This window comes from Polyodon spathula, chromosome 4 (assembly GCF_017654505.1).
Source record: "Polyodon spathula isolate WHYD16114869_AA chromosome 4, ASM1765450v1, whole genome shotgun sequence".
NCBI lineage: Eukaryota > Metazoa > Chordata > Actinopteri > Acipenseriformes > Polyodontidae > Polyodon > Polyodon spathula.
In genome coordinates, this window is record NC_054537.1 from 93,886,879 (window position 1) to 93,912,971 (window position 26,093).

The 26,093-nt window shown below is 41.9% G+C and overlaps 1 protein-coding gene across 1 annotated transcript; it reads left to right on the forward strand.

The window, feature by feature from the left end:
* Positions 1–509: 509 nt before the first annotated feature.
* On the forward strand, positions 510–26,087 carry LOC121315148 (CCN family member 4-like). The gene is made up of 5 exons (XM_041249116.1): positions 510–790; positions 9,172–9,448; positions 10,522–10,776; positions 22,406–22,596; positions 23,045–26,087. Exons 1-5 carry the CDS (start codon positions 734–736, stop codon positions 23,342–23,344), a joined length of 1,080 nt encoding a protein of 359 aa, XP_041105050.1. The 5' UTR covers positions 510–733; the 3' UTR covers positions 23,345–26,087.
* The last annotated feature ends 6 nt before the right edge of the window (positions 26,088–26,093 follow it).

The following is a 26,093-nucleotide window of genomic DNA, read 5'->3' on the forward strand; positions in this document are numbered from 1 at the left end:
GTTTTGACCAAAAAGTAGCGTATATATACACTGTATATATACCCAAATTATTCACCTATGAATCATTCAAATATTCAACCACAAACGGTTCTGTTTAGAAACCTTTGGTTATATTTAATCTAAACAAAATAAGGGTAAGTAAAAAGAAAGACATCGAATCATTCCCTAAAACGTAACAATAAATATCTCTACAAAGTAGTGTACCAGCTATAACACAGGCTTGAGTACACCATAGACTGAAACGCTATTGAAAACAATTGCAACATACTATCCTTGCCGTTACTGTACTTGTCAAGTCGGGAGCGGCTGGTGGAAGCAATAACATGGGAATGTAAATATTTACTCTTGGTATCCTGTGGATTTGTTTAAAAACGCAAATCGCAATTATTGAACCCAAAGGGATACAACCCTTAAGGCATCAGTCATGCAAATCTTCACAAACAGCAGAGCCGTTTTGTCCGTACAGTTGTGATCACTTTCCCTTTAAGCAGATAGAAGCGCAACAGTGAAGGTGGAGGAGAGAAGGGCAGGGGAAGTTTCACTGAAAGAAGAATGCAGGGCTTGTCCTTAACCCTGACGTCAGGGCAGTCTTTAATAAAAACTCCAAAGAGCAGAGAAAAGACAAGTCTGTGGAACTGTCAGTGAGGGAGGCTTTTAGAAGCTATCGGAAAAAGTGCTACATTTTGTTTTTAAAAGGACCTCATTCTGGGTTCGATGCATTTCGGTTCCAGTAATGAGGCGGCTCCTGCCCTGGATTCTCGTCATACTAATAGCAGGCAGCATTCATCAGGTGAGTCGGGTATTCTGTTTATTCTCATGCTTACTTAATTGCAAGAGCAAAGTTGATTGGAGAAAGTGGTTTTTTTTTTCAGAAACAAAAAGTAAACGTCAAAAGGGATCTGTGATGCGCGGATTCACATTAGGAAATAAATCAAAGAAGAATGGATAGCAGAAAGCAAGGGAATATGCAGGAAAGCGCAGTACAGGTATAACAAAACAGTTGCAGGACAAAACTGAAACGGCAATTGCTGAAGGAGTTAAATGCAGATAATCAGGGTGAATGTGCGTTTGTAAAAATATTTTAAGTGCAGCTGTGAAGTAAGATAAGGGTTTGAAAAGAAACGGTTGGTTTAACCTTTAGCTCTGAAAACGTCTTTAGTCGTGACAGCTGGTCAGTGTCATTATCATATTAGCAGCGCTGACACTACACACGTGGCAATAGCGTTCCACTATCACACAATTGAAAGGGAATCCTATGGCACGTGTATAAAACATATTGCATACAGGGTTATGCGACTAAAAAAAGAAAATAGTCACTGAATGTATGCAAATTGAAAGTCCTTTTACATAATAATCGGATGAGCATAAATTAGGGTTTGACCTCCACCGTTGAGGATTATTTGCAAAAACAGATTTACAATCTAAAGTAACACTTCGGTGAAAGTTTCACTCTGAAAAAGTACTAATTTGTGTTTATGTCTGTTTAGTTTGGTGGCTTGCTATAATTTGTGAGGGGGGATTTGGTTGATGATAGTGTTGCATTGCTAAAACCTCAATTAAACAATGTATTTACTGTATGTAGGGGCATGCACAAGGGGGGGGGGGGGGGGGGGGGGGGGGGGGGGATATCTGCTTATCAATATATCGCGTTTGCCCCTTCTGTCACTGACACACAAACTGAACGTATTTCCTCATAACGTAGTTATGAACGCACGTGTACTGGGTTTGAACACGTTCTCCCATAACCTGTGGTTAAGGACTGCCGCGTGTGTCCCTTAATGTTGGTTTCCAGCTGCAGCTGTACAAATAGTGGAAAAACAGCACATTTTAATGGAGGCAGGAGCGTCCCAAACACAGGCGGCGAACCTGGACCCTCTCGCACTAAATAGCGCCGATACCGCTCTTTTGCAAGGAGGGTATATCGGGATTATGTCTTCAGGTGTGATTACGTCACCTACCTGACCTGCTGCTGCCTGCCCTGTGCACGCTACAGTATATATCCATTTTTCCAGTCTTTATTGAAATGTACGTAGTTTAATGCCTCAATGTACTGAGGTTGGCATCGTTGTTTGATGTCATCGATTACACAGACGTTGCAGTGGTTCCATCAGGTCTCGTTTCAGTGTATTATGTAGTGACACGATGTATATCTCAGCTGTTAATATTCATGTGTAGTCTGATCTGCTCTACCACTGCTGTACTTCTTTGAAGCGCAACGTGGCACTATAACACATCTTTGAAGTAAGTGAATCTGTGTTTCCAAGGTAGACTGACATCAGTGCAATTAATATGGCAATGCTTATGCTATTTGGATTTTAGAATTAACCATTTATGTCAGCTTATGTAGGTTACCCTATGTGTATTGTTATTATTAATACAAATTAAGTCGGACTGTATACATTTAGATGTATGGTAGTTTATACAGATATCCATCATTGAATCTGCAGGTTCATGAAGTCAATATGTGATAGTGGCAGATATCTGAATATAGGTATTGTGTATTATCTTGGTGCTTAAGACATCTGCTGTGCCTGAGTGTGGGTGACAGTTCTATATGAGTGCAGATTGTAATATGCTGAGGTTACCACCGTAAAAGGATAATACAGTATGCAAGGCAATAAAGATGTTAAAAGTTAACAATGGTCTGCTTTGTAGTAAATGGTGAAAATGCTAGAAAGCATTGCATGCTGGTTATGAACAGATTATTATCTTTAAAAAAAAATTGTTGTGGATAGACAAAGACCTGGAACCACAGGGAATATTGTTTTAAAGCAGCCCCTCTTTCCTTAGGGATTGTCAGCATTTTGCCAGCATTAATATTAGTTTGAGGCTGCATTATCAGAGTATTTGAAATAATACCTGCTTGAATTTTTTTCTTTTTTTTTTTTCTTTTGCTCAGCTTTTGTTAACATGCATTGACACACAACAAACCTATTAACTGCAAAATTAACCCGTATTGGCACAGTCATTTTCATGTAGGAGATCTAGGAGATGTGGTGATTGAGACTGTTACCTCAACAGCAGGTACGAAATACAGGCAATGTGAGAAATATGTCAAGTGGGGACTTATAGGCCCGTTTCACACTGGCACTCCTACCTGGTTCTGGACCCGGGTTCTGGCTACCCAGGTCACAATCCCGCATAGTGTGAAACCACTTACCTGGGTTAACCTGGGTCCCAGCGACCCACCTCTGGATGTGGGTCGACACGTTTTGACCTGAGACAAAATGCATGACTGCAGACGAAAAAATGAACAGCCACTTCTGCGTGAAGGTTTCACTTCCACAAGGAACATTTCTTTTTATTCTGTTTGGCCATACTGTTGTTGATTGACACACACCATGAGCCAGATTGCAGCAGGGATGAAGAAACATTTGCTCTAATCAACATTTGGGCCGATGGTTCAATCCAGAGAAGCTTGGATGGAAGCGTCTGTAACAAGCTGCTTCCAGGGCATTGATACCCGCATTGTGTGCTTGCCTGTGTCACCCAGGTCAACCCTGCTTTATCAAAAGCAGTGTGAAATCACATAGCCGACCCGCATGACACCGGGTCATGATTCGAGCAGAGCATGCCAGTGTGAAAGGGGCTCTAGTGTGAGACATGTTAGTTAAAGAAAATTTTAGGTGTCATAAATACTTATTAGATAAATCCCTCATAGGTTGGTTTGTTGAAAGTCAGATGTGGTTTTCGTTATAGTTTTAAAACTCATTAAACTGGCTTACAACTCAATAACCAGATAAAAGGTCGATTCCACAGACTGCCATGGTGGCATCAGCTGTCCACACAAATGTGATGTTAGGTGACATAGCTGGAGTGGAAACAGGAACCACCAATAGTAATGTAACTTAAACCAGCTGTTACAAATTTAAACCAACTCCGTTCCAATATCTGAGACTACCACCAGAGGGTAAGGGATGGGATAGAGTTAGAACACATCTGCTAGTGTTAACAGGTCTGTAGTTTTTCATTATTTTATGGTAAGGAATGGGATAGAGTTAGGACACATCTGCTAGTGTTAACAAGTCTGTAGTGTTTTATTATTTTATGGTAAGGGATGGGATAGAGTTAGGACACATCTGCTAGTGTTAACAGGCCTGTAGTTTTTCATTATTTTATGGTAAGGGATGGGATAGAGTTAGGACGTATCTGCTAGTGTTAACAGGCCTGTAGTTTTTTTTTATTATTTTATGGTGTCAGTGTAGGACAGCCAGTGGACTGGATTCCATAGTTAACCTAAAAATAGGTTGGATAAAATAATCAAGTGTCAATGTGGGTATTGAACTCAAGTATTTTTATTTCGGTTATGTTTAATATCAGTGGTGGGCAGTTGAAGCCTAACGAAAGTTTAAGTAGAAAAAAAAAATGTATGCTGACCCTGAACAACCAGAATCCCTTAACTGCTGCTACCCTTCCTTTGAACTGGGACCATCCATTTGGAGAAAGCCCTTGAGATAAAATAGCATTGCTTGTGTGGACAGTTACGGGTATGCTACCTCATGCGGGTTCGGTTACCATCACACTAGCCTGTGTAGAAAGTACTGCAGACCCTTTGTCAACCCCATGCTATAAGAAAGGACATGCGCAGTAATGGTTTGCTCATTCAGAAGCAACATTCTCTGGCTTTTCAACTCGTATTAGTAATTCCTGTTTCGAAGGGTGAGTAATAGTGGCCCACTCACAGTTATGGATTATTAACCCTTTGTACACGTAATCATTTTATATAAACTTCATGTAAGTTGTTGGCTTCTTCAGGCCTAAAACCCTGCACAGTGTTTAGTGACCATGACCCCGCGTCCGGGCCGTTTATGTTTAGTGCGGTGGTTGTCCCCTCCAGTGCAAGGAAAGCCCCTACCAATCCAAGCGACTGTGGTACTACTTGTTGTTTTTGCTTTCACGATTTAAGTTGGATATTTGTATCTGGAGTCTGGACTCCGAAGAGACAAGGCAGCTAGTTTATCGTAGTTTATCGTAGTTTATCATAGTTTATTGTAGGTTGTAAATCCCAAAATGAGTCCCTTTGCTACCTGACCAGATTTGCTCCTTGCTAATTTGAAACAGTTGCTTCAAAGTAGAACTAAATGGCTGTGTACTTTATTATGTCACACTATAGGTAATGACTTATCTTTACTAACATAAAGCATTGCTGCTCCAATCTAGCCTGGTATCTATGGGTGTTTGTTGCCTAGCTGGCTTTAAAGATACAGAAGAGAGAGAGATATTCACCACAGTGCCCTGAAAACAGGACAGGAATGTTATTTAGATTATTGGATTTTTAATTCATATTTTAAACTTACCCATAAAGTTGACACAACACACAAATGTATTTGGTTTGTGTTTTATAGAAAGTGTATTTATGTACTTATATACAGCCTCTTGAAATACTTCTAAAATGTTGCGCTCTATCAGTATATCAGAAAATATGTTATTTGGGTTTTGTTTTTGTTTTTTTGCCACTGCTGGTCAAGTGTTATACAGTATCATCTGGTTCTTGGAAAATGTCCTTGATACAGTGGTAAACTTGTGGTAATTCGACACACGTTACAGTATACAGTGGTTATTAAGCGGTGCAGCTTGAAGTGTAAAACCAATAGTTTCTTTTTTCCAGCAGAGTGCGCCAGAAAGCTTTTACCAATGGAATTGAGTTTGTACCATTGTTGCTTAACAAGTTGATTTCTGCTTTAGATGTATTTAATACCCCTACTCAATCTGTAGTTGACTGAATCTATCAAGGTCTCTGTCAGTGCAGTGAATACCATTACTGAAACATGTATCAACAAAATAATTGAAATACTTTACTGGGTCAGTTCTTTCCCCCATTAAAGAACTCCTCACAGTACGTACTGTGGTGCCACCTGCTGGAGAGGTATTGTACTTGCAATAGGTACAGCTTCACTCTGTAGTGTAGCCACTGCCTGTCAGGGCCAGCGACCCTTCAGCAGCAGGCCAGCTCAGTGAAACTAGAAGGAAAGCAGGGGATCATGTTAATGTTATGAGTTTAAGTCTGCCTGCCTCCATTCAGGAGAGTCTCCCTTAAAATAATTTCATTATTTGTTATTATTATTATTATTATTATTATTATTATTATTATTATTATATTATTATTATTATTATTATTATTATTTATTTTGTCATTTAGCAGACAGTTTTATCCAAAGCAACTTACAGAGACGAAGGGATGAACTATGCATTACAACAGCTGCTGCAGAGTCACTTACAACAGAACCTTGGTTTTAAATGCCATAGGCAGATAAACAGTCATTGTTGAAAATGACTAGACGTTGTTTACAGTGAACATTGCAAGTCAAATGTTCACATTAGGACTAAGTTATTATTAATATAATTAGTACTATTATTATGGGGGTTACTGTTAGGAAGTAGTACCTAGATTAGAAGGCATTTTATATTTGGTTATATTGGTAGTAGACAGCATTTTATCCCCCAAAAAAACAATAAAAAAACAAGATTTATTACTACTGATAATAACAAGCACTTTATCTCAATCATAAACCATTTAATTGTTTGTATTTTTGAAAATGGTCAAAGGGGTGGGATAAATCACGAGAGTCTAGATAGAAAGCATGCCACCCATTTCCAGAGTGAAGTCTGGGTTAGGTTTAGGTCTGTTTTGCTTAATTAAATCTGTATTAATTTGTTGTTTTTCTAGGTATCTCTAAAGAAACCCAAAACACTTGCGAACACTAGTGGGGTGGCTTACTATGGTTTGAAATGGCACAGAGGTGAAAATAATTCAACTGCTTGAAAGATGTAATTTCATACAGCATACCTTATTAGAATCTTTACTACGTTTCATTGTGCCTTAGCATACAAAACAAAAATGCTGGTGATAATTTCTTGTGAGCTGATAGAAAGTGCCCTCAGGTACTGTAATAAGCACAAGCAGTGGCAATCAGCAGACTTTCCCTCTGCCTTATTAAGATGTGTCGAAAATGATACTTCAGTTAAGGTATATATGTTTAAGGGACATGCAATATGAAACAGGTGTAATTACAGAAAGTGTGTTTATAGCGGTATTTCTTTTACCTTCCTAAACTTAGGAAGTCATGCATGGTGTGAAGCAGTTTGGTTTCTATGCCAACCCAATTCTTGACCTCTTTTTGGAGACATGCTTTTGGTGAATGAGTCCAGTGATAGTGTTGCCAGGTTGTGTAGTGCTGTTTTGTGTTTTTGATTACACCCTAGTTTTAAAGTCTAGTTTGAGACTCCCTGCTGATGCCACTGGTGACCTGCTGTAACCTGGTCTGAGTTCAGGCACGCAAAGGGAAACGGCAGCTGCATTACCGGACTGTGTAACCTTGCCCCACTTCAGGGGTACTTAAAGCATGTCTTTAGGAAGGATTTGCATTAACTGTGAGGTTTCTCATAATCCTATTCTGCTCCAGAGTAACAGTTTGCTGATTTTTTTTACCTTGTTTACAGTGCACTCAAAATAACTGAACCCCTTCACTGGATATGATAAAGTTCAAGTCTAGAGGCTTTCTAAAGCTTAGCAGCAAAGGCAAGATTTAAATCATTTGAAATTACGCGCTGAAATAAGGAAGGAGTAATACTTTAAACAGGGTCATGTGTTTGAAGCCAAGGCTAAGATAATCCACATGCTGCTTAAGTGTACATCCCCTGATTCTTTCTTGCCTCGCTGTTATGACCATAAATCCGCCCCCTACCATGAGAAAGCCATTCACAGACAGGTATTTTATACAGGAGATTAATTACATCTTGGTATGTGGGGACATTTATCCTTTTAACTCCAGCCAAGTATAGCTTAGATGACCTTCAGCCAGTGAGTGCTGACCATATAGAAAATATAAACACCTTGCCACATGATTGATGTAATCTTGCTGGGGTGGTGCGCACTTTAGAAGACTTTCTGCATGGAATAATATTGCAGAGCTTTAAGTGCATTGTAGTGAATTTTACTAATCGTGTGATTGGTATTTGCTGGAGAATGCAATGCTGTCATATTTCCCCGCAGAAAGGATGCAGTGAAGTAGACTATGAAGAGTGGTCAGCCTTTTCACCACAGTTGCTTGTTGGGTGGGAACTGTTGCTTACAATTCTTTTCACTTTGGCTCCTCACCAGCCACCCGATGGAAGTGCTTTGGAGCTGCATTCAGACCAACTAGGTCTAGGTTCTTTTTTGTTTGGATGTACACTCCTATTTAAATTATATAATGTGCCCTTTTGTTGAAAGGGATATTAAGCAATGTTGTCGTTTCACAGTTCTCACTGTACCAAGTCATTCAACTTTACAAAGATACTGTAGTACACTATACAGTGACATAAAGAAGCAACAAAAAAAGCAACAAAAACGTAGAGGTCAAGAAGTGAAATAACTTTAAGTCGGTACTGATTAGAGATAATGAGAGCCTAAATAAGGTCTAAATCCTTCTGGGAAGAAAAGCTGTATAGTTATTTGAAATTCTCGACTGTAGGGAGAATAAATCAACAAATGATTTTTGATCAAAAATACTTTATATGCATAAAAGAAATACTGTTAATACAATCACATTGGATAGAAGCAAGCAAAGACGTGCAGGTCACAGCGTGAACTAATGTGTACGCTTGAATTACAACACAGAAGTCATGTGCAGTCAATTCAAGGAAGTGACTGACGATTCAGACAAAAACATTACATTAAATACTATGACTATTAGCATTCCCACCCCTATTTCTTCCAATCAGTACGGATCCACCCTGCTATCACACACCTTCAACACACCTCCTGGTAAGGGAGGGAACTCACCCAAACATTCTATAGTGCGTTACATTTACGCATTTTACATCTTATCATATCCTAATATCCCATTTGTATTGCTTTTAGTAACTCTTTCAAACTAGTTCTTTGTTTGCAGTGATCTCTTTTCACACTGTGTACTCATTGGTTTCCACTCTTCCACACATCTTGATTAGACACCTGCTTACTTTGGCTCTCTGCCCAGACGTCAAGATACGAGAGATTGCAAATGTCTTGTTTAGCTAGCTACATGTGTTTTAAGCTGTATCAAAATATGAAAATATAACAACTCATACAAATATGAAAACTTTAACACAGAAGCAAAGACATAATTAATAGTCTATGCAAAATTTAATCTCCTATAAAACAGAATAGGGCTAAACAAATGCCACCTTCTTCTTTTTCTTTTTTTTCAGGTGCGCTCCCAGAATTTGACTGCCATGCCACCGGCTGCTGCAGTAACAGAGCAGTTTAACCGAACAGAGTACTGCAAGTGGCCATGCAAGTGTCCAAAGAACCCGCCGCGCTGCTCAGCAGGGGTCAGTCTGGTGAAGGACGGCTGCGACTGCTGCAAAGCCTGCGCCAGGCAGGTGGGGGAGAAATGCAACGAGGCCGACACCTGCGACTACCACAAGGGACTGTACTGCGACTATAGCATGGACAAGCCTAGGTACGAAATAGGAGTGTGTGCACGTAAGTGAGATCATATATTTTTGTGCTACTACATTGATATTATTAATGTATAATGCATCTGCCACTGTATCTGTCTGTCTGCCTATCTATATATCTGTATTTATTTAGTAACACTTTAAATTTAAGGATAATTGTGAACTTAGCTCCTTGAAACATTTGTAGTAGAATTTTGCAGATTTTGTCTTTGAATAAAACATAAAGGTAAAAGAGAAACTTTTTCTAAGTTTTTTTTTTTTTTTTTTGTAAGAGAATCGACTGTTACAATATATAACAACCACTAATGCAAAATGCACACTTCCCTAGAATCTGGTGAGTTATAAGGTTCTAATTGGCTTTTACATTGCATCACAATTAACAAGTTGTTGATTTTCATTACATGAGAGTAGAAATTATCTACTTCATGCTAATATTGGACTCAGCTTTCTCACAGATAAAATAATAGTGATGGGAATCAGCCAAGGTGAGTTTTGCTGTAATATATCAGCCTTCAGCGCTTTACCTCCAGGTAACGTGGATTTTTTGTTGGCCCAGTGTTGATGGCTGGAGTGTAAAGCTGGCTCCAGGGATCAGCCTATTTGTTCCCTCCCTACAGCCTCAGCGCACACAACAACAGCGATGCTGGCTGCAAGGGTCAACCAATATTAAACTTGTAGTGCACATCCAGGGTCATATTTTCAGAGCATTTCCTCCAGTCTTTAATTAACCCTTGCTTTTTGAAAGGAGAAATAAAATCATGTTACTGTTACAAAATGAGAAACAGAACCCCTTGAAGTGATGAAGAGAACTGGGATTATATGGGTTGTCTAGTTCTAGATTTGTAAAATGAACATCATTTTTTTCTCTTTTCAAAAAACAGGAGTTCATTAATAACTGGAGTAAACGTTTTGAAAATATGGCCCCTAATTTCTTATGGGTCCTAAAAATAGCGAACAGGCAGCAATCATACAACAGCAAAGCATAACAATCCATAAAAAACCTACAGTCAGTCTGCCACAAGTAGATTTCATGCTTGGCAGGTATTACTGGATTCCGGGCAACCTAGACGGACTTTGTTACTGTGTTTGATTGTGCAGATATGGTCGGTGTCGGGTGCGAGGATAACGGAGTGATTTACCGAAACGGGCAGAGCTTCCAGCCCAACTGCAAGTACAAGTGCATGTGTGTCAACGGGGCCATTGGGTGCGTGCCTGTGTGCAGAGACTCTCGCCCGCCCCTTGTCTGGTGTCAGAATCCCAAGAGGGTTAAAGTCCCTGGGAAGTGCTGTGAGCAATGGATCTGTGACGAGTCTAAGAAAGTCAGGAAGACATCTCCCCGACACGTCTTCTCAGGTAAATGTGTCCAGGTATTGTGTATCTTCATGTGCTGTTTAACTGCTTTAAGTGAGTTGACATTCCCAACGTTTCGGTATGCTTAACATACCTTTGCCAAGGGAAAGTGTGTTTGAAAACAGAGTGGTGGTACTTATAGTGTGTGTGTGTGTGTGTGTGTGTGTGTGTGTGTGTGTGTGTGTGTGTGTGTGTGTGTGTGTGTGTGTGTGTGTGTGTGTGTGTATATATATATATATATATATATATATCAATCAATCAGTTTGTATTTTATATAGCACCTTTCATAGTGGACCACCATCACAAAGCGCTTTGTGTGTATAGTGTAGCGAGCAGAGGAATCACTGGAGACACACACCAAAGCTTTCAGGTACAATACAGTTTTATTAGGCAGCCAACAGCAAGTCAGCACCATCCACAAACTCAACAGATGCACACACAGCACTTCCTCCACCCCAGAGCACTACTCCGCCTCTCAAGGTGACATTTGCATATTACCAAAACAACACAGAAAAAGTTCTACAATTACAAGGTATGTCAAGTAAATAACATTTGAATTTCACATCAACTAATAATGAAACACAAAGTTAGGTTATTACCATAACCCTGGTTCCCTGAAAAGAATGACAACCATTACTGAATGGGAAGAGCCCTCTCTGACTGTCAATCACTGAGCATATATAAAAAAGGTGTCCTATCAGGGCCCTGCTGTGAGGAGGAAGTCCCTTCCACCTCCTGTTGAAGAGGGTCATCCTCACAGTAGCATATTGCCATTTTCTTTCAAAATCGGAGGTCAGCTGGGGACACGACCTCGAGGGGAACCAGTGTTATGGTAATAACCTAACATTCCCTTTCAAGTGGAATGACAACCATTACCGAATGAGAAGCTGTACCATAGCTGCCGTGGCTCCAGATTACCAACAGTACAGCCCCACAGCGATAGCCTCAGAGCCCTCATAACGCCTAAGGACATGCCACCTGCAACACCCTAGAACCCAGAGAGGGCCTCGCTCGGTTTGCAATATCAAGGTAGTAAAAACGTGCAAATGTCTGACTACTGTCCATGTAGCAGCATTGCAATGCTCATCCAAGGAGGCGCCATGAAAGAGAGCCCACGAAATCGCTTGGCCCCTGGTAGAATGGGCCATAATGTCCCCCGGCAAGGGGAAGTCCGTCTGTTCATACGCCAAGCGTATAGCATCTGCCACGCAGTGCACTAGACGTTGCTTCGATAGGGCCTGACCTCTAGAGTGGGACCAATAGCAGACAAACAGCTGGTTGGACTGTCTCCAGGATGCTGCCCTATCCAGGTAACAGCACAGAGCCCGGACCGGGCAAAAAGTGTGCTGTCTATGGTCCTCCTCTGACTTGTGCAGGGGAATTCTGAACGTTTCCAAAACCACTGGCTGGTTAATGTGGAATGATGAGACCACCTTTGGCAGAAAGGCTGTATTTGTTCTTAGTGTTACCCGTGAGTCTGTAGCAGAGCAAAGCTCTGCCCTTTTTAAATTGGCAGGGATGGGGTTAATTTCCCCTACCTGCCTGGGTTTATTATGTTCAGGTGGCTGGGGTTGATTAGTTGATTAGTAGGTTAATTAACGATCAATCAGCGCCCAGCCACCTGACGTAAAAGGAGGCCTCTGCTTCTCATTTAGGAAGAGGGAGCTGAGGAAGCAGGTTGGTGGTTTGTTTGTATGTTTGAAAGTTTGAATCCAGTGAAGGCATTGCCCAGCCTGGAAATTGTTATTTTTGTTATTTTTGGTTTTTTTGTCTTGCTTTATTTCTGTTTAAATCCCTTTATTTTGGCCCTTGTGCCCTTTCATTTTTGTGTTTATTTATAACAAAATAGTTATTTTTCTGAACTACAGACTGTCTCTGGGCCTCTATCCACTCGCCAGCCTGCCACATTTGGTGTTAGCGGTGGGATAGCGCCACCTAGAGGCTCAGAGCAGTATTTTTTTTTTTTTTTTTTTTTTGAATTTTTGGGAGAATTATTATTATTTTTTGGGGGATTATGGGAAAGAAGAGCAGACAGCGACAAAAGCAGGACAAGCAGCAGCTGAAGAAATGTAAGCTGCTGCAGCCACCGCTGGAGGACCCGGCCAGCCTCTTCCCCTGGTGTTCCTGGTGTGGGAAGGAGGACCATCGTTGGCGGTCCTGCTCAGATGTGCCACCGGCAAACTGGTGTGGCCGGTATGAGGAGGATGGCCACAACTGGGCAGGATGCCCCTACAACCAGGCCCAGGAAGAGATGCAGTGTTCACCCCGGGCATCAGGGGTCACCCCACTACCTCCAGCACCACCACCTTCACCACCGTCCCAGGAGATCTGGGACTGGTTGATGCACCCTGAGGCAGACCTCGTCCACGATCTCCCCATAGTTATCAACACGTTGTGGCGTCGAGATGGGGAGAGGTGGGAACAGTGGGAGGAACAACACCACCCAGCGTCCTTCCCAGAGGTTGCCCTCATGGTGGTTAATTACCTGGCGGTAGACATGGGAGATGCCCCAGTCACTCCAATAAAGAGGGGTGAGCCGCCTTCCCGAGAGCCAGAGAGGGGTGAGCCACCTTCCCGAGAGCCAGAGAGGCCGATTGCGGCCGGTGTACGTTGTACATGGGGGGAGGTGTGTGGCAGAGCAAAGCTCTGCCCTTTTTAAATTGGCAGGGTGTGAGGCGAGAGTGTATTAAATGGAATGTCCAGACAGTAATTTATGTGTACAGAAATAAAATAATTTATTTTTATTTTCTATACACAACAAAAGGATTAAATAACAAACGAAAAACAAAATGGTGTGAGGGAAGGAGTGCAGGGGTGAAATCCAAAACAAACTGTGATGACTCGTCTTTAATTTGTCTTCGTGGTGACCATACATAAACAAAAAAAAGACAAAAGAAATGTTAGTGTTTCAAAAATCCCGCTGCACAAAACCAGACTCTCCCTCCACCCGTTACTCCTCCTACTTTACTTTCGGACCAACCCCGAACACAGTAGTACGTTCCCTTTAGTATGTAATGTCCCGCCTCTGTAGTCAGTGGAACACCAATCCCCAACCGACACGTGTCCTTATCCTTCACTTGACTCCAGTGGCTGGAATTTACATACTCGTACTTCCGCCCCTCACCAAGGTGCCGCCCCTCAAAAAGATGACTTTTGCCATGGTCACGAGATCTTGGTAAGGGAAGTCCCGAGTTGGTTTGATGCCATCTACTGTCGGGAGGCTGAATCACAGACCGAAAACCCTTTGACTCATCACATATCCCACCCCTCAGAGTGGAGCCGAAGGAACACTCGGAAACCTCTAACCCTTCCCTTTTACCTCCCTCCCGGGAAAAAAAATCAGCATTTTGATGTAACTTACCCGCACGATACCTTATTTGAAAGGCGAAGGGTTGGAGCGCCAGGTACCACCGCGTAATCCTAGCGTTTGAATCCTTCATCGTGTCTAACCACTTTAAAGAAGCGTGATCTGTGATGAGTACAAAGGGTCGTCCCAGAAGATAGTATTTTAAAGATTCCACTGCCCATTTCACTGCCAGGCATTCTTTCTCCACTACCGAATACCTCTGTTCTCTGGGCAGTAACTTCCGACTGATGTATAGTATCGGGTGTTCTATACCATCTCTCTCCTGGGACAGAACCGCCCCCAGACCAGTCTGCGATGCATCTGTCTGCAGGACGAACTCTCGGCTGAAATCCGGGCTTATTAATGCTGGGGCCTGACTCAAATTAGTTTTAATAGATTCAAAGGCTGTCTGACACTCTGCACTCCACTTAATTTTATTTGGAGCGTTCTTTTTAGTGAGATCAGTGAGAGGGGCGGCTATAGTGGAAAAGTGTGGAATAAAGCGGCGGTAATAACCAGCCAACCCTAACAGTGATCTCACCTGGGTTTTCGTGGTAGGTACCGGTGAATCCAACAAAGCCTGGACTTTTGAAACCAACGGTTTCACTCTACCCTTACCCATTATGAAACCTAAATATTTAGTTTCTTCTTTTCCAATAGCGCACTTTGCCATGTTCGCTGTGAGCCCCGCCCTCCTCAGAGACTGTAAGACGGCTTCTAATCTAGTCAAATGTTCTCTCCAGGAAGAACTATAAATGACTACATCATCGATATACGCAGCTGCATACTCTCGATGAGGTTGTAAAACCCTGTCCATTAGTCTCTGAAAAGTAGCAGGCGCTCCATGAAGTCCGAACGGCATAGTACAAAATTGAAAAAGACCCTCTGGGGTTGAAAATGCCGTTTTCTCACGAGAGGCTTTCGTTAATGGAATTTGCCAATATCCTTTCGTCAGATCCAGAGTTGAAATAAACCGAGCTTGCCCCAGTTTGTCTAAGAGTTCATCTACTCGAGGCATGGGATATGCATCAAACTTGGAGATAGCATTCACCCTCCTAAAATCGATACATAATCGTAGTGACCCATCTGGCTTGTCTATTGGTACTATTGGGCTACACCACTCACTTCGGGAAGGTTCAATTACCCCAAGTTTCAACATACACTCCACCTCCCTTCGAACAGAATCTCTCCGACTCTCTGGAATGCGATACGGTCTCTGTCTAACTCTTAGACCTGGCGGAGTGATAATAGCATGTTCGATCAAATGCGTTCTTCCAGGCACGTTAGAAAACACATCACTGAACATTTTAATTAGATTGCTTACCTCTTCACGCTGATCAGGAGTTAATTGTTCCCCCATCGGGACCTCAATTGCTGACTCTGACTCAATTGAGGGTCCAAAATCCTCTCCCTCCTGTACAGGAGATATAAAATGGACTTCCCGTTCTTTCCACGGTTTCAGGAGATTAACATGATAAATTTGACTTTCTTTCCGACGCCCAGGCTGTCGGATCTCATAATTGACTTTACCAATTGCTCGAATAACCTGAAAGGGACCCTGCCATTTAGCAAACAACTTAGATTCCGATGAGGGCAACAATAACAACACTTTGTCTCCAGGTCGAAAGTTCCGAATTCTTGCATTTTTATTGTAGCTTTGTTGCTGCTTCTGCTGTGCCGCTTTGAGATTGTCATGTGCCAATCGACCGACTAATTCTAAGCGATCGCGTAACTGCAACACGTATTTTACTACATTTTTAGACTCCTTTGACTGTTCTTCCCAGCCTTCTCTTATGAGATCCAAGATACCCCGCGGCTGCCGACCGTACAAGAGCTCAAACGGGGAAAACCCCGTTGAGGATTGTGGTACCTCGCGAACTGCAAAGAGCAAGTAGGGAAGCAGTTTAGCCCAATTGCGTTTTTCTTGATCTACAAAGCGGCGCAACATATTTTTCAAAGTCTGATTAAATCGTTCAACAAGCCCATCCGTTTGTGGATGAAAAACTGAGGTTCTAATTGAACGAATTTTCAATAATTTATATAGTTGCTGAATACAGTCTGACATAAAATTAGTGCCCTGATCAGTGAGAATTTCTTTCGGGATTCCCACCCTAGAGAATATTTTTACCAATTCATTCGCTACAGCTATTGCATTCATAGAGCGTAAGGGAACAGCTTCTGGATATCTCGTTGCGTAGTCCACTACTACTAAAATATACCGATATCCTGACTCTGTTCCCTCCAGAGGGCCTACTAAATCTACACCAATCCTTTCAAACGGTACCCCAATAATTGGAAGTGGAACCAGAGGTGCGGGGCGAACTGACTTAGGGGCAGCTAATTGACATTCAGGACACTCCGATACATACTTCCGCACAAGACCATAAACCCCAGGCCAAAAAAACCGGGCCAGAATTCGTTCCTGAGTCTTTTCAGTTCCCAAATGACCTGAAAATGGAATGTCATGCGCCAATCTCATGATTTCTGACTGAAAAGGCCTAGGAACCAATAACTGTTTTACGAGCTGTCCCGTCCCGGGAGCCCGGGTTATTCTATATAATAAGTGCCCAGATACAGAAAAATGCGGAAATACCACCGGTTGTCCTTCCTGCATATCCTTCCCCTCGATATATCTAACCCGTTTCCAAGCATACTGTAACGTGGGATCATTTTGTTGTTCATATCCCAAGTCAATATCTCGGTCCCAATGGTTAGGTACACAGAGAGGAGTGTCTTTTATTACATGACCTTCCACCTCAGTAACCTCGCAGCCCCGGTTACACTGAATACCTACTCCCTTTCCTTGCCGTTTAAGCGATTGGTTTACTTTTGTGTCAGACCCCTCCCCTTGTCGTCTCAGAGTTCCCTCATATTTTTCCACCCGACGCTCTCTTTTTGTTTTTCTTGGGCGGATTTTAGGGTTAAACAGGTCGGATTGCAACGGAAAAATCTCGCCAATTGTTTTCTCCTGTTGCTTTAATTGTCCCCTGGTAGAAACTAAGACCATTTCCCGACCTAAAATACGATCAAAAAACGGCCAGTCTCTTCCCAGGAGAACAGGGTATGGTAAACATTGCGCTACAGCCACTTTAACGCAAGCTGAATAATCACCTACAATAAGTCTAACTTTAGTGGTGGGATAAACCCGAGTTTCTCCATGAATACAGGAGATAGCCACTTTACCCTGTGGCTCCCAGGCTACCCCATCCAAGAGAGCTTGCCGAATCAATGTTTGTGCACACCCAGAGTCCGCAAATGCGTAAGTACTCTTTCCCCCGACCTGTACTCTTAACTGATAAGGGCCCTCCCGACATTCCCCAGTGTTCCTACCTGTTACTGCTGACCAGGATCTTGTCGCCAGGTCCACCTTTATTACTGGACAATTCCTGGCAATGTGTCCAGGCTCATTACATTGGTAGCACACTTGGTTAGGAGGCATCAACGGAGTTAATCTGTCCTGCGAGTCCGCGACCGGCAGGTTAGGGGGATTCTCTCTCGCCCAGGATGGGGCTAACCTCGACCTCCATGGTCTGAAGGTCCGGTTACCCCCTCTGGGCTTCATTGGTTGGTTGGTCCGAGTTAGTTTAGGGGCAGGAGTGGGGTCTGACCCGGCACCTTCGTTTGCGTCTTCGTAGGCCTCCGCCAGGAGGAGGGCATCCTCGAGAGTGGTAGGTCTATTCCTCTTAATCCACTCTCGATTCCCTGGCGGTAGTATAGACGCAAACTGTTCTATAACTATTTTCTGCACCAGTTCTTGGGGTGTATGTTCTTCTGGCCGCAGCCACCGGGTGCACTGATCTAAAAGATATTGTCCCGCAACCCGGGGCCGCATCCCCTTGGACAGCTGGTATTCCCGAAAACGGCGCCGGTATGTTTCCTCCGTGATCCCGAGGCGTGAGAGAATGGCTTCTTTAACTTTAACATAGTCCCCTGCATTCGTGGCCGTCAGGGCTCGATATGCTGCCTGAGCTTCCCCTGTCAGGCAGGGTGCCAATTTCATGGCCCAGTGTTCCCTAGGCCACTCTGCAGCCTCTGCCACTCTCTCAAAAGTAATCAAGAAAGCCTCGGGATCATCTTCCGAGGTCATCTTCTGAAGATTAGGCTGAGCTGCAAACATCCGGGCAACCGCTCTCTCTGATGTTGATATTGATAGTTTTTCTACCAGCTGTCCCAAGAACTGGGCGAGCTGTTCCAGGTGCCGTGTCTCTCTCTCCTCTCGCTTCTCCTCCTGCTCCCTAAACATTGTCAAAACTGTAGCTGGATCCATTTTCACTTCTGACACCACGTGTGAGGCGAGAGTGTATTAAATGGAATGTCCAGACAGTAATTTATGTGTACAGAAATAAAATAATTTATTTTTATTTTCTATACACAACAAAAGGATTAAATAACAAACGAAAAACAAAATGGTGTGAGGGAAGGAGTGCAGGGGTGAAATCCAAAACAAACTGTGATGACTCGTCTTTAATTTGTCTTCGTGGTGACCATACATAAACAAAAAAAAGACAAAAGAAATGTTAGTGTTTTCAAAAAATCCCGCTGCACAAAACCAGTCTCTCCCTCCACCCGTTACTCCTCCTACTTTACTTTCGGACCAACCCCGAACACAGTAGTACGTTCCCTTTAGTATGTAATGTCCCGCCTCTGTAGTCAGTGGAACACCAATCCCCAACCGACACGTGTCCTTCTCCTTCACTTGACTCCAGTGGCTGGAATTTACATACTCGTACTTCCGCCCCTCACCAAGGTGCCGCCCCTCAAAAAGATGACTTTTGCCATGGTCACGAGATCTTGGTAAGGGAAGTCCCGAGTTGGTTTGATGCCACCTACTGTCGGGAGGCTGAATCACAGACCGAAAACCCTTTGACTCATCACAGCAGGGATGGGGTTAATTTCCCCTACCTGCCTGGGTTTATTATGTTCAGGTGGCTGGGGTTGATTAGTTGATTAGGTTCATTAACGATCAATCAGCGCCCAGCCACCTGACATAAAAGGAGGTCTCTGCTTCTCATTTAGGAAGAGGGAGCTGAGGAAGCAGGTTGGTGGTTTGTTTGTATGTTTGAAAGTTTGAATCCAGTGAAGGCATTGCCCAGCCTGGAAATTGTTATTTTTGTTATTTTTTATTTTTTTGTCTTGCTTTATTTCTGTTTAAATCCCTTTATTCTGGCCCTTGTGCCCTTTCATTTTTGTGTTTATTTATAATAAAATAGTTATTTTTCTGAACTACAGACTGTCTCTGGGCCTCTGTCCACTCGCCAGCCTGCCACAGAGTCATTCTCAGTGAAAGCCATACATGTGTCATCGATGGACAGTGCATGAAGCTCACTTATTCGTCTGGCAGATGTAATGGCTATTAAAAACGTCACTTTCAAGGAAACAGGGCGTAGTTCTGCTGACGCCATGGGCTCAAATGGGGGACCCGTAAGGACCCGCAGTACCAGTTCCAGATCCCACTTAGGGACCATGCTTCTCATCAGAGGACGGAGCCTCTGAGCCCCTTTAAGAAATTGCACTGCCAAGAAGTGTGTACCAGGGGACACAGAGTCAGTTTTATCATAGCACACTGATATCGCTGCCAGGTATACCTTCAGAGTGGACACGGATTTTCCTGCATCAAACAGGTGTTGTAAGAAGGTTAGTATTGTCTCAACAGGGTAGATCACAGTATAGTGATCTTCAGCAATGCTCCAGTCTTGAAAAAATTTCCATTTATATGAATACTGGGCTCTAGTGCTCCGCACCCTAATGTCTCTGCCACTGCATTTGGCAAACTTCATCTGGATAGACGGCTCCGTTCAACGGCCAGACCCAGAGTTGGAGCTTGGCTGGGTTTGGGTGCCATAATAACCCCTCCACTTGGCTCAGGAGGTCCTTGCGTAGTGGGATCTGCCACGGTTGACCCAACAACATGTTGGAGAGGAGAGCAAATCAGGGGCACCTCGGCCATCTGGGTGCAACCAGCTAAACCTGTGCACTCTCCACCCTGATCCTCTCTAGTGTCAGGGGTAATGGCAGTAGCAGAGAGAACGCATACAAGAGTCCCTGTGGCCAGGGGTGTGCTAGCACGTCTACTCCCAGGGGACCCCCATTTTTCTCCATAGAGAACCGTAGGGGGCAATGAGTGGACTCGGCTGTGGCGAAGAGGTCTACACGAGCAGTACAAAACCTCTCCCAAATCTGTTTCACCACCTGAGGGTGCAGTTTCCATTCTGAGCTGTCTGGAGGTCCTCTGGACAGGAGGTCTGCTGCCTTGTTGTCCACACTGGGGAGGTGAACCGCCCTGATGGAACGCAAGTGTCTGTGCATCCAGGACAGGAGTCTGTGCGTTATGTGGTGTAGGCCTGGCAAGTACAGACTGCTTTGGTGGTTTATGTAGGCTACCACTGTAGTGTTATCCATCCGGTTTGTGTGCTGACTCCTGGTGAAAATGAGATAGCGCCAGGGCTACTGCTTGCAGCTCTTGGGCATTTATATGCGCTTGCTGCCAATGCCCCTTCCTTGACCTCTTATTCCTCTGCCATTCAAGACCGCTCCCCAGCCGAGGATGGAGGCGTCCGTGGCGACAACTTCCCTTCTATGAAGGGAGTCGAGGGGAGATCCGGGGCGCAAATTGCCGGGACAGAGTAACCACTCCAGTGTCATCCGGCATAGTCTGGACACTCTCACCAGCTGGTATCGATCGTGGATCGGGTGCACCTTGAGCGTTTACCCAGGCTTGAAGCGGGCGCATTCTCAGCAGCCCTAAGGGAAGGATTCTCGAGGAGGCTGCCATCAGCCCCAACAACCTTTGGAATATTCTGACCTGTAGAAGAGCATCCTCTCTGAACTGAGAGAGTGTGACTTCCAACGACCGAATCCTGTCTTCTGACAGTCAGGCAAGCATGCTCACAGATTCAGTTTGCTCCCCAAGAACACAGTGGACTAAGACGGTAGGAAGTTGCTCTTCTATTGATGTATGGAGAGCCTTAACTTCGTCGCATGATCTATGACCTATTTGGTGGGCGCCTGAATTTATTCTGAAATCAAGTGAATCATTACAATTTAACACAGGTGGAAGCCACTTAACTTCATGTGTGATTTTGAAGGTGATTGGTTACACCTGAGGCAATAGAGGATTGCTATTACATGGGGGTGGACACTTATCCAACCAAGATATTTCAGTTTTTATTTTTAATTAAATTTCTACCAATTTCTAGAATATTTTTTTCGCTTGGAAGTTGTGAGGTAGGATGTGTAGATGAATGAAAAAAACTATTTTAACGCATTTTGAAAAGATATGATATCATATATATATATATATATATATATATATATATATATTATATATATATATATATGAAGGCTTCAGTGAGTTACAGAAAATAAATTCCATCTTAGTGATTTATAAATTGGCACAGAAACCCGAGATGGAATTGTTTTCCTGTAACTCACTGAAGAGGCCCATCTATTATTTTTTTTTTATAATATATGGATACCCTTTTGATGTTAATATTAAAGCAGACGAGGTTCAGCAGTATAATTGTTTTTTTTTAAAAGTAGTGTTTCAGTGTTGTACAGACATTCTATGTCATTATCTGTTAATGCTTCAGCTTTATTTGGATGATTGCCTTTACCTTGTTTCAATTTCCTGTTCCTATCCAGTTTCTCTGAAATATGAATGATCCAGCTTTATATAATTTTTTTGTTGATCACTAATGAACATTTCTGTAATGTAGATGGTGTCGAATGATTGAAAACGAGACATTTTGTGTTTGAATTGAAAGTGATGGTCTCAAGCAGTCAAATGGGTCAAAGTTCAAGTATAGAGGATTATCAATTTTGATGACACTACTGTGGTATTATGCCTTTTTTTAGAATGGCTCAAGATGCAACTATAGCCTTCATCCATGTATATATATATATATATATATATATATATATATATTATATATATATATATATATATATATATATATATATATATATATATATATATACATATATATATATATACACACACGCATAGAGCAAATGATCTATTTCACTTTTGTCCAGTTTCTTCTTACATGCATAACAACTTGAAATAAATATCATATCTGGATATGCTGTGTTTATATCAGGTTGAAGCATTTTGTAATATTAACTCAATCCCATGAACTATCCCAATACATTGCTGTAAAGAGACCATCCGTGTTTGAAAGAGCTCGCCCTGCTGTCCTATCAAACTATGTTATAAATTTCCAGGGCTGTTGATTTTATGCAGCAAGCGTATAACAAGTTTTCATCATACTCCCTGTGGTTCATTAGACAGGGATGAAAACGAGATCTGGCATAAGAACTGTGTCTCACAGACCACTCCCTGGAGCCCATGCTCAAAAACGTGTGGAATAGGCCTCTCGATGAGAGTGACGAACACCAACGACCAGTGCGAGCTGGTTAATGAAAGGCGGCTGTGCAACATCCGACCCTGTGAAGTCGACATCACCAGGCACATCAAGGTAAGGATTGAGCCACAAGGGTACGGTACAGTTTGTTATTTGTGCATTCAAATTATTATTCAGTAATACTGAAAGTCCTGTATTAGGATACTCTGTTGGAGCACGTGCAAATTCAACAGACTGAAAAATCCCTCTTCTGTAGTTCTGGAACTGTAAACCACGCAGCAAATCACAACCCTGATAAGACAAAACAAGAAATACAATTAAGAGATGAAACAAACAAAAGTGTTTTGGTTTATTTGTGTTGTACATGTTGTGATTATTCTTTAATAAACAGGGTAACAGTCATGGTGAGGACAGTGAAGTGACACAAGCATCAATTTCTCACCTTTTCCAGCATGTCTCTAGTTTATTAGATTATATCAGCTCAGTATGAAATGCCCATTGCACACATTAAGTGAGTACAGATTGGTTAACTACATACATCCTCCACTGTTTCTTGTTACAGCCTGAGAAGAAATGTCTGAATGTGTACAGAGAGGATGAACCGAAGAACTTGACCATATCAGGGTGCGTCAGTAAAAAGACATACAGGCCAAAGTACTGTGGGGTCTGCACAGACAACCGGTGCTGCATTCCATACAAGTCAAAGACTGTCGAGGTCCAGTTCGAGTGCCCCAATGGAGCCATGTTTTCCTGGCCAGTGATGTGGATCAATGCTTGCTTTTGCAACTTGAGTTGTAAAAACCCCAATGACATTTTTGCAGACTTGGAGCACTATTATGATCACTCTGAAATTGGAAATTAAGAAGAGGTTTGCAATGTTAAACCCACCCAGCCATCTGATTGAAATCCATCAAATTAGCCCTGCAGTAATAAAAGAACTGGGATACACTTACTGTATATAAAGTTTAATTTATTGTTTTCACGTTGCAGGTTAAATCCTGGAGAGATTTTAAAGAAACCTCTCTATTTAAAAAAAGAAAAGGGGGGAGGAGAAAAGGGACCTGTTCCTACTTGAAGAGGTGCATTAGTATTTTGGAATGATGTTAATGACATTGTCCTAGGCAGGACAGAGTCTGTTAGTAACATGTAGCAGTCCAGTCATGGGTCCACTCGTATTACTGATCCTGCTACTCTCCACACTCTGAGATGTGAAGTGTCTGCAGCATAAACACTTCACTTTTAATGACAGCATGCGTCCCAACAGGTAACACCAAAATTATTATTACTTGGAAAGTACAACCTGAAAGAATTCAGGACCTCTCCAAATCCCCATGAGGTCTGTTCCATTAATCTGAACCACTATTGTTTAAATAATTTAAAAGAAGGGGGCTTTGACAAAACCAGCATCTCCAGCAGTGCCTGTGTGGTTTTCTTAACTATGGCTTTTCAGCATTAAAAGCAAAGTACCCTAGAATATCAGTTTCAGTTCCAATGTAATATTTAAACACTGGTGGAATTTAGATCAATAAAGATATTTCTTCCATGCATTATTACAAGACTCACTGTGAGTGCAATTGTAGAGAGCTGTGCGCTCAAGCCGATTGGTTGTCTGTACAGTCTATTGTAATTGCATATACAGGTTTGTTATAAACAAACCACTGAAGGGTTATGGGTATATAGTGTTTGTCCACCAAGAGTGCCCTTTGTGCATAGTTGGGTCTCTAGTTAGATAATGATAACATTTAACTGCTACTGTTAATGTTTAAATTAGGCACTGTACAGCCCATACACAAGCACCACTTACTTCTAGGCCCATTCACCTCTCTGAATATAAACATTCTGTTGAAGCTGAAAAAGGAATCCACAGATATCCCATCTTTGCAGTCTATTTATCCTGTTTCTTAAATGAGGAATTTTGATTGTAAAATATTAAAAGAAAAACAAAACCAGAAACTAAAAAATATGGCAACACGACTAAAGTGAGAAAAATGATTTGAAAAAAAAGGTTATTCTTTGCAATAGTGACCAATGCTTGTAATAGGGAAAAAAAAAAACAAAAAAAAACTGGTTAGTGCCACCCTACACAAGGAATTTAAGGAGACATTTCTGGGGAAACGTTTTAATGCAACTGTGATATGTTCTATGGAAATGGTCTGTCTTTTTCTGTTTTAGCAGCTGATTTAATCCATGCATGATCACTTGCACAAACAATTCTCACGGTTTGGTTAAAGGCAAGAGATTTCTGATAACACTGGAATATAAAAGTACAGGAGCCAAGAGCACCCGTGAGACGGTCGTTCTTGTTTAGTCGTGTATGCTGGGCTTAACACACAAATCAACAGTCCTGGAAGAAACGGTATTAGTATGGCAAGGGTTAAATGGACAGAGTCTCTCCCCTTGCTTATGCAATTTTATATTCAATGAAATAATAACTGGCATTTCTGTTGTGTGTCACATTACAGTAAACCGTCTGTGTCTGTTGCACAGGCTGGTCCGTTTGTAACACACGGGACCACGTTATCTAGGTCTTCTGGTCAAAGGGAAATTAATTAACATATCATAGGCACACTGTTCTAGTTTACAGTATCTCAGCTCCTACACACATCACAGGAAAAGAAAAATAGAATGTTACCATATTTATTTAGATTTAATTTGTCATCAGCATGTATGGACCAATTTGTTTTAAAGTACAGATTCCAGCTTTTCTTTTATAATTGCTTTTACTAAAAATAAGAAAGTAATATAATAGTTGGAATCCAGCTGTTCTGTCAGAGTTGAAGTTAAATTTAAAGTTTCATCAATGCCACCTCTGCATTGGGATCCACACATATTTGTACATGCTTGTTTGACATTTCTTTAAACAAATCACTGCCCTATAATACATTTTTTCTGTATAAACACAAACAGTCAGTTTTGACATACACAATGTCTCTTTGGAGAATATAGTAAAGATCCAGTTCTGAAGACACCTGTCTATTGATTAATTTCCACTGTCTCGGACAGCACCTGTAAAATTGTTGTTTTAGCTCATATATATTTAAGGCATAATTATTCATGAAAACAATAGTCAATCTGTGTACTCAGAAAAAAGCCAAAATAGATTTTTACTGTTAAACTTTGACACAATGTTTTCATCCTCCCAGAAAACAGAAGTGTTTAAAGTTCTGGTTTTAATTACACTATCTTACTTCATAATAAGCACCACATACTTAACTATGGTCGAAGATTTATTTATTTTACTCCAAATCAGGGAAAAGTATAATGAATTCTATATAAAAATCAATATAATAAATGACCATTTGAAATGAAGTCGCTCATTCTTGTTTGCATTATTCCCTAGGCTTCAAGGATTGGGATATTCCATACGTTCACCTCCCTGCAATGCTAGTTTCATTACAGTTGAATTATGTCCTTCTATTGTCTGATCAGGGCTTTTTTTTTAAACGAGTCAGCTTGACCTCATTCAAGAAAGATTTTGGATGAGCATTTTTAAATACTGCATTAACAGAAACTTTTAAAATCAGGACTGCTTGTTTGGAAACAACAATATAAAAAATGAGCTGAACCCTGAAATCAACAATTTTCATTATAACACAAAAAAAGTAATCAAC

What these genes read in the sequence shown, in the direction of transcription:
- LOC121315148 (XM_041249116.1), top strand. Translation starts at nt 734, where the DNA reads ATGAGGCGGCTCCTGCCCTGGATTCTCGTCATACTAATAGCAGGCAGC. An exon ending in TAGCAGGCAGCATTCATCAG is followed by an intron (nt 791 to 9,171) that starts GTGAGTCGGGTA and finishes CTTTTTTTTCAG; the next exon opens with GTGCGCTCCCAGAATTTGAC. An exon ending in ACATCACCAGGCACATCAAG is followed by an intron (nt 22,597 to 23,044) that starts GTAAGGATTGAG and finishes TTCTTGTTACAG; the next exon opens with CCTGAGAAGAAATGTCTGAA.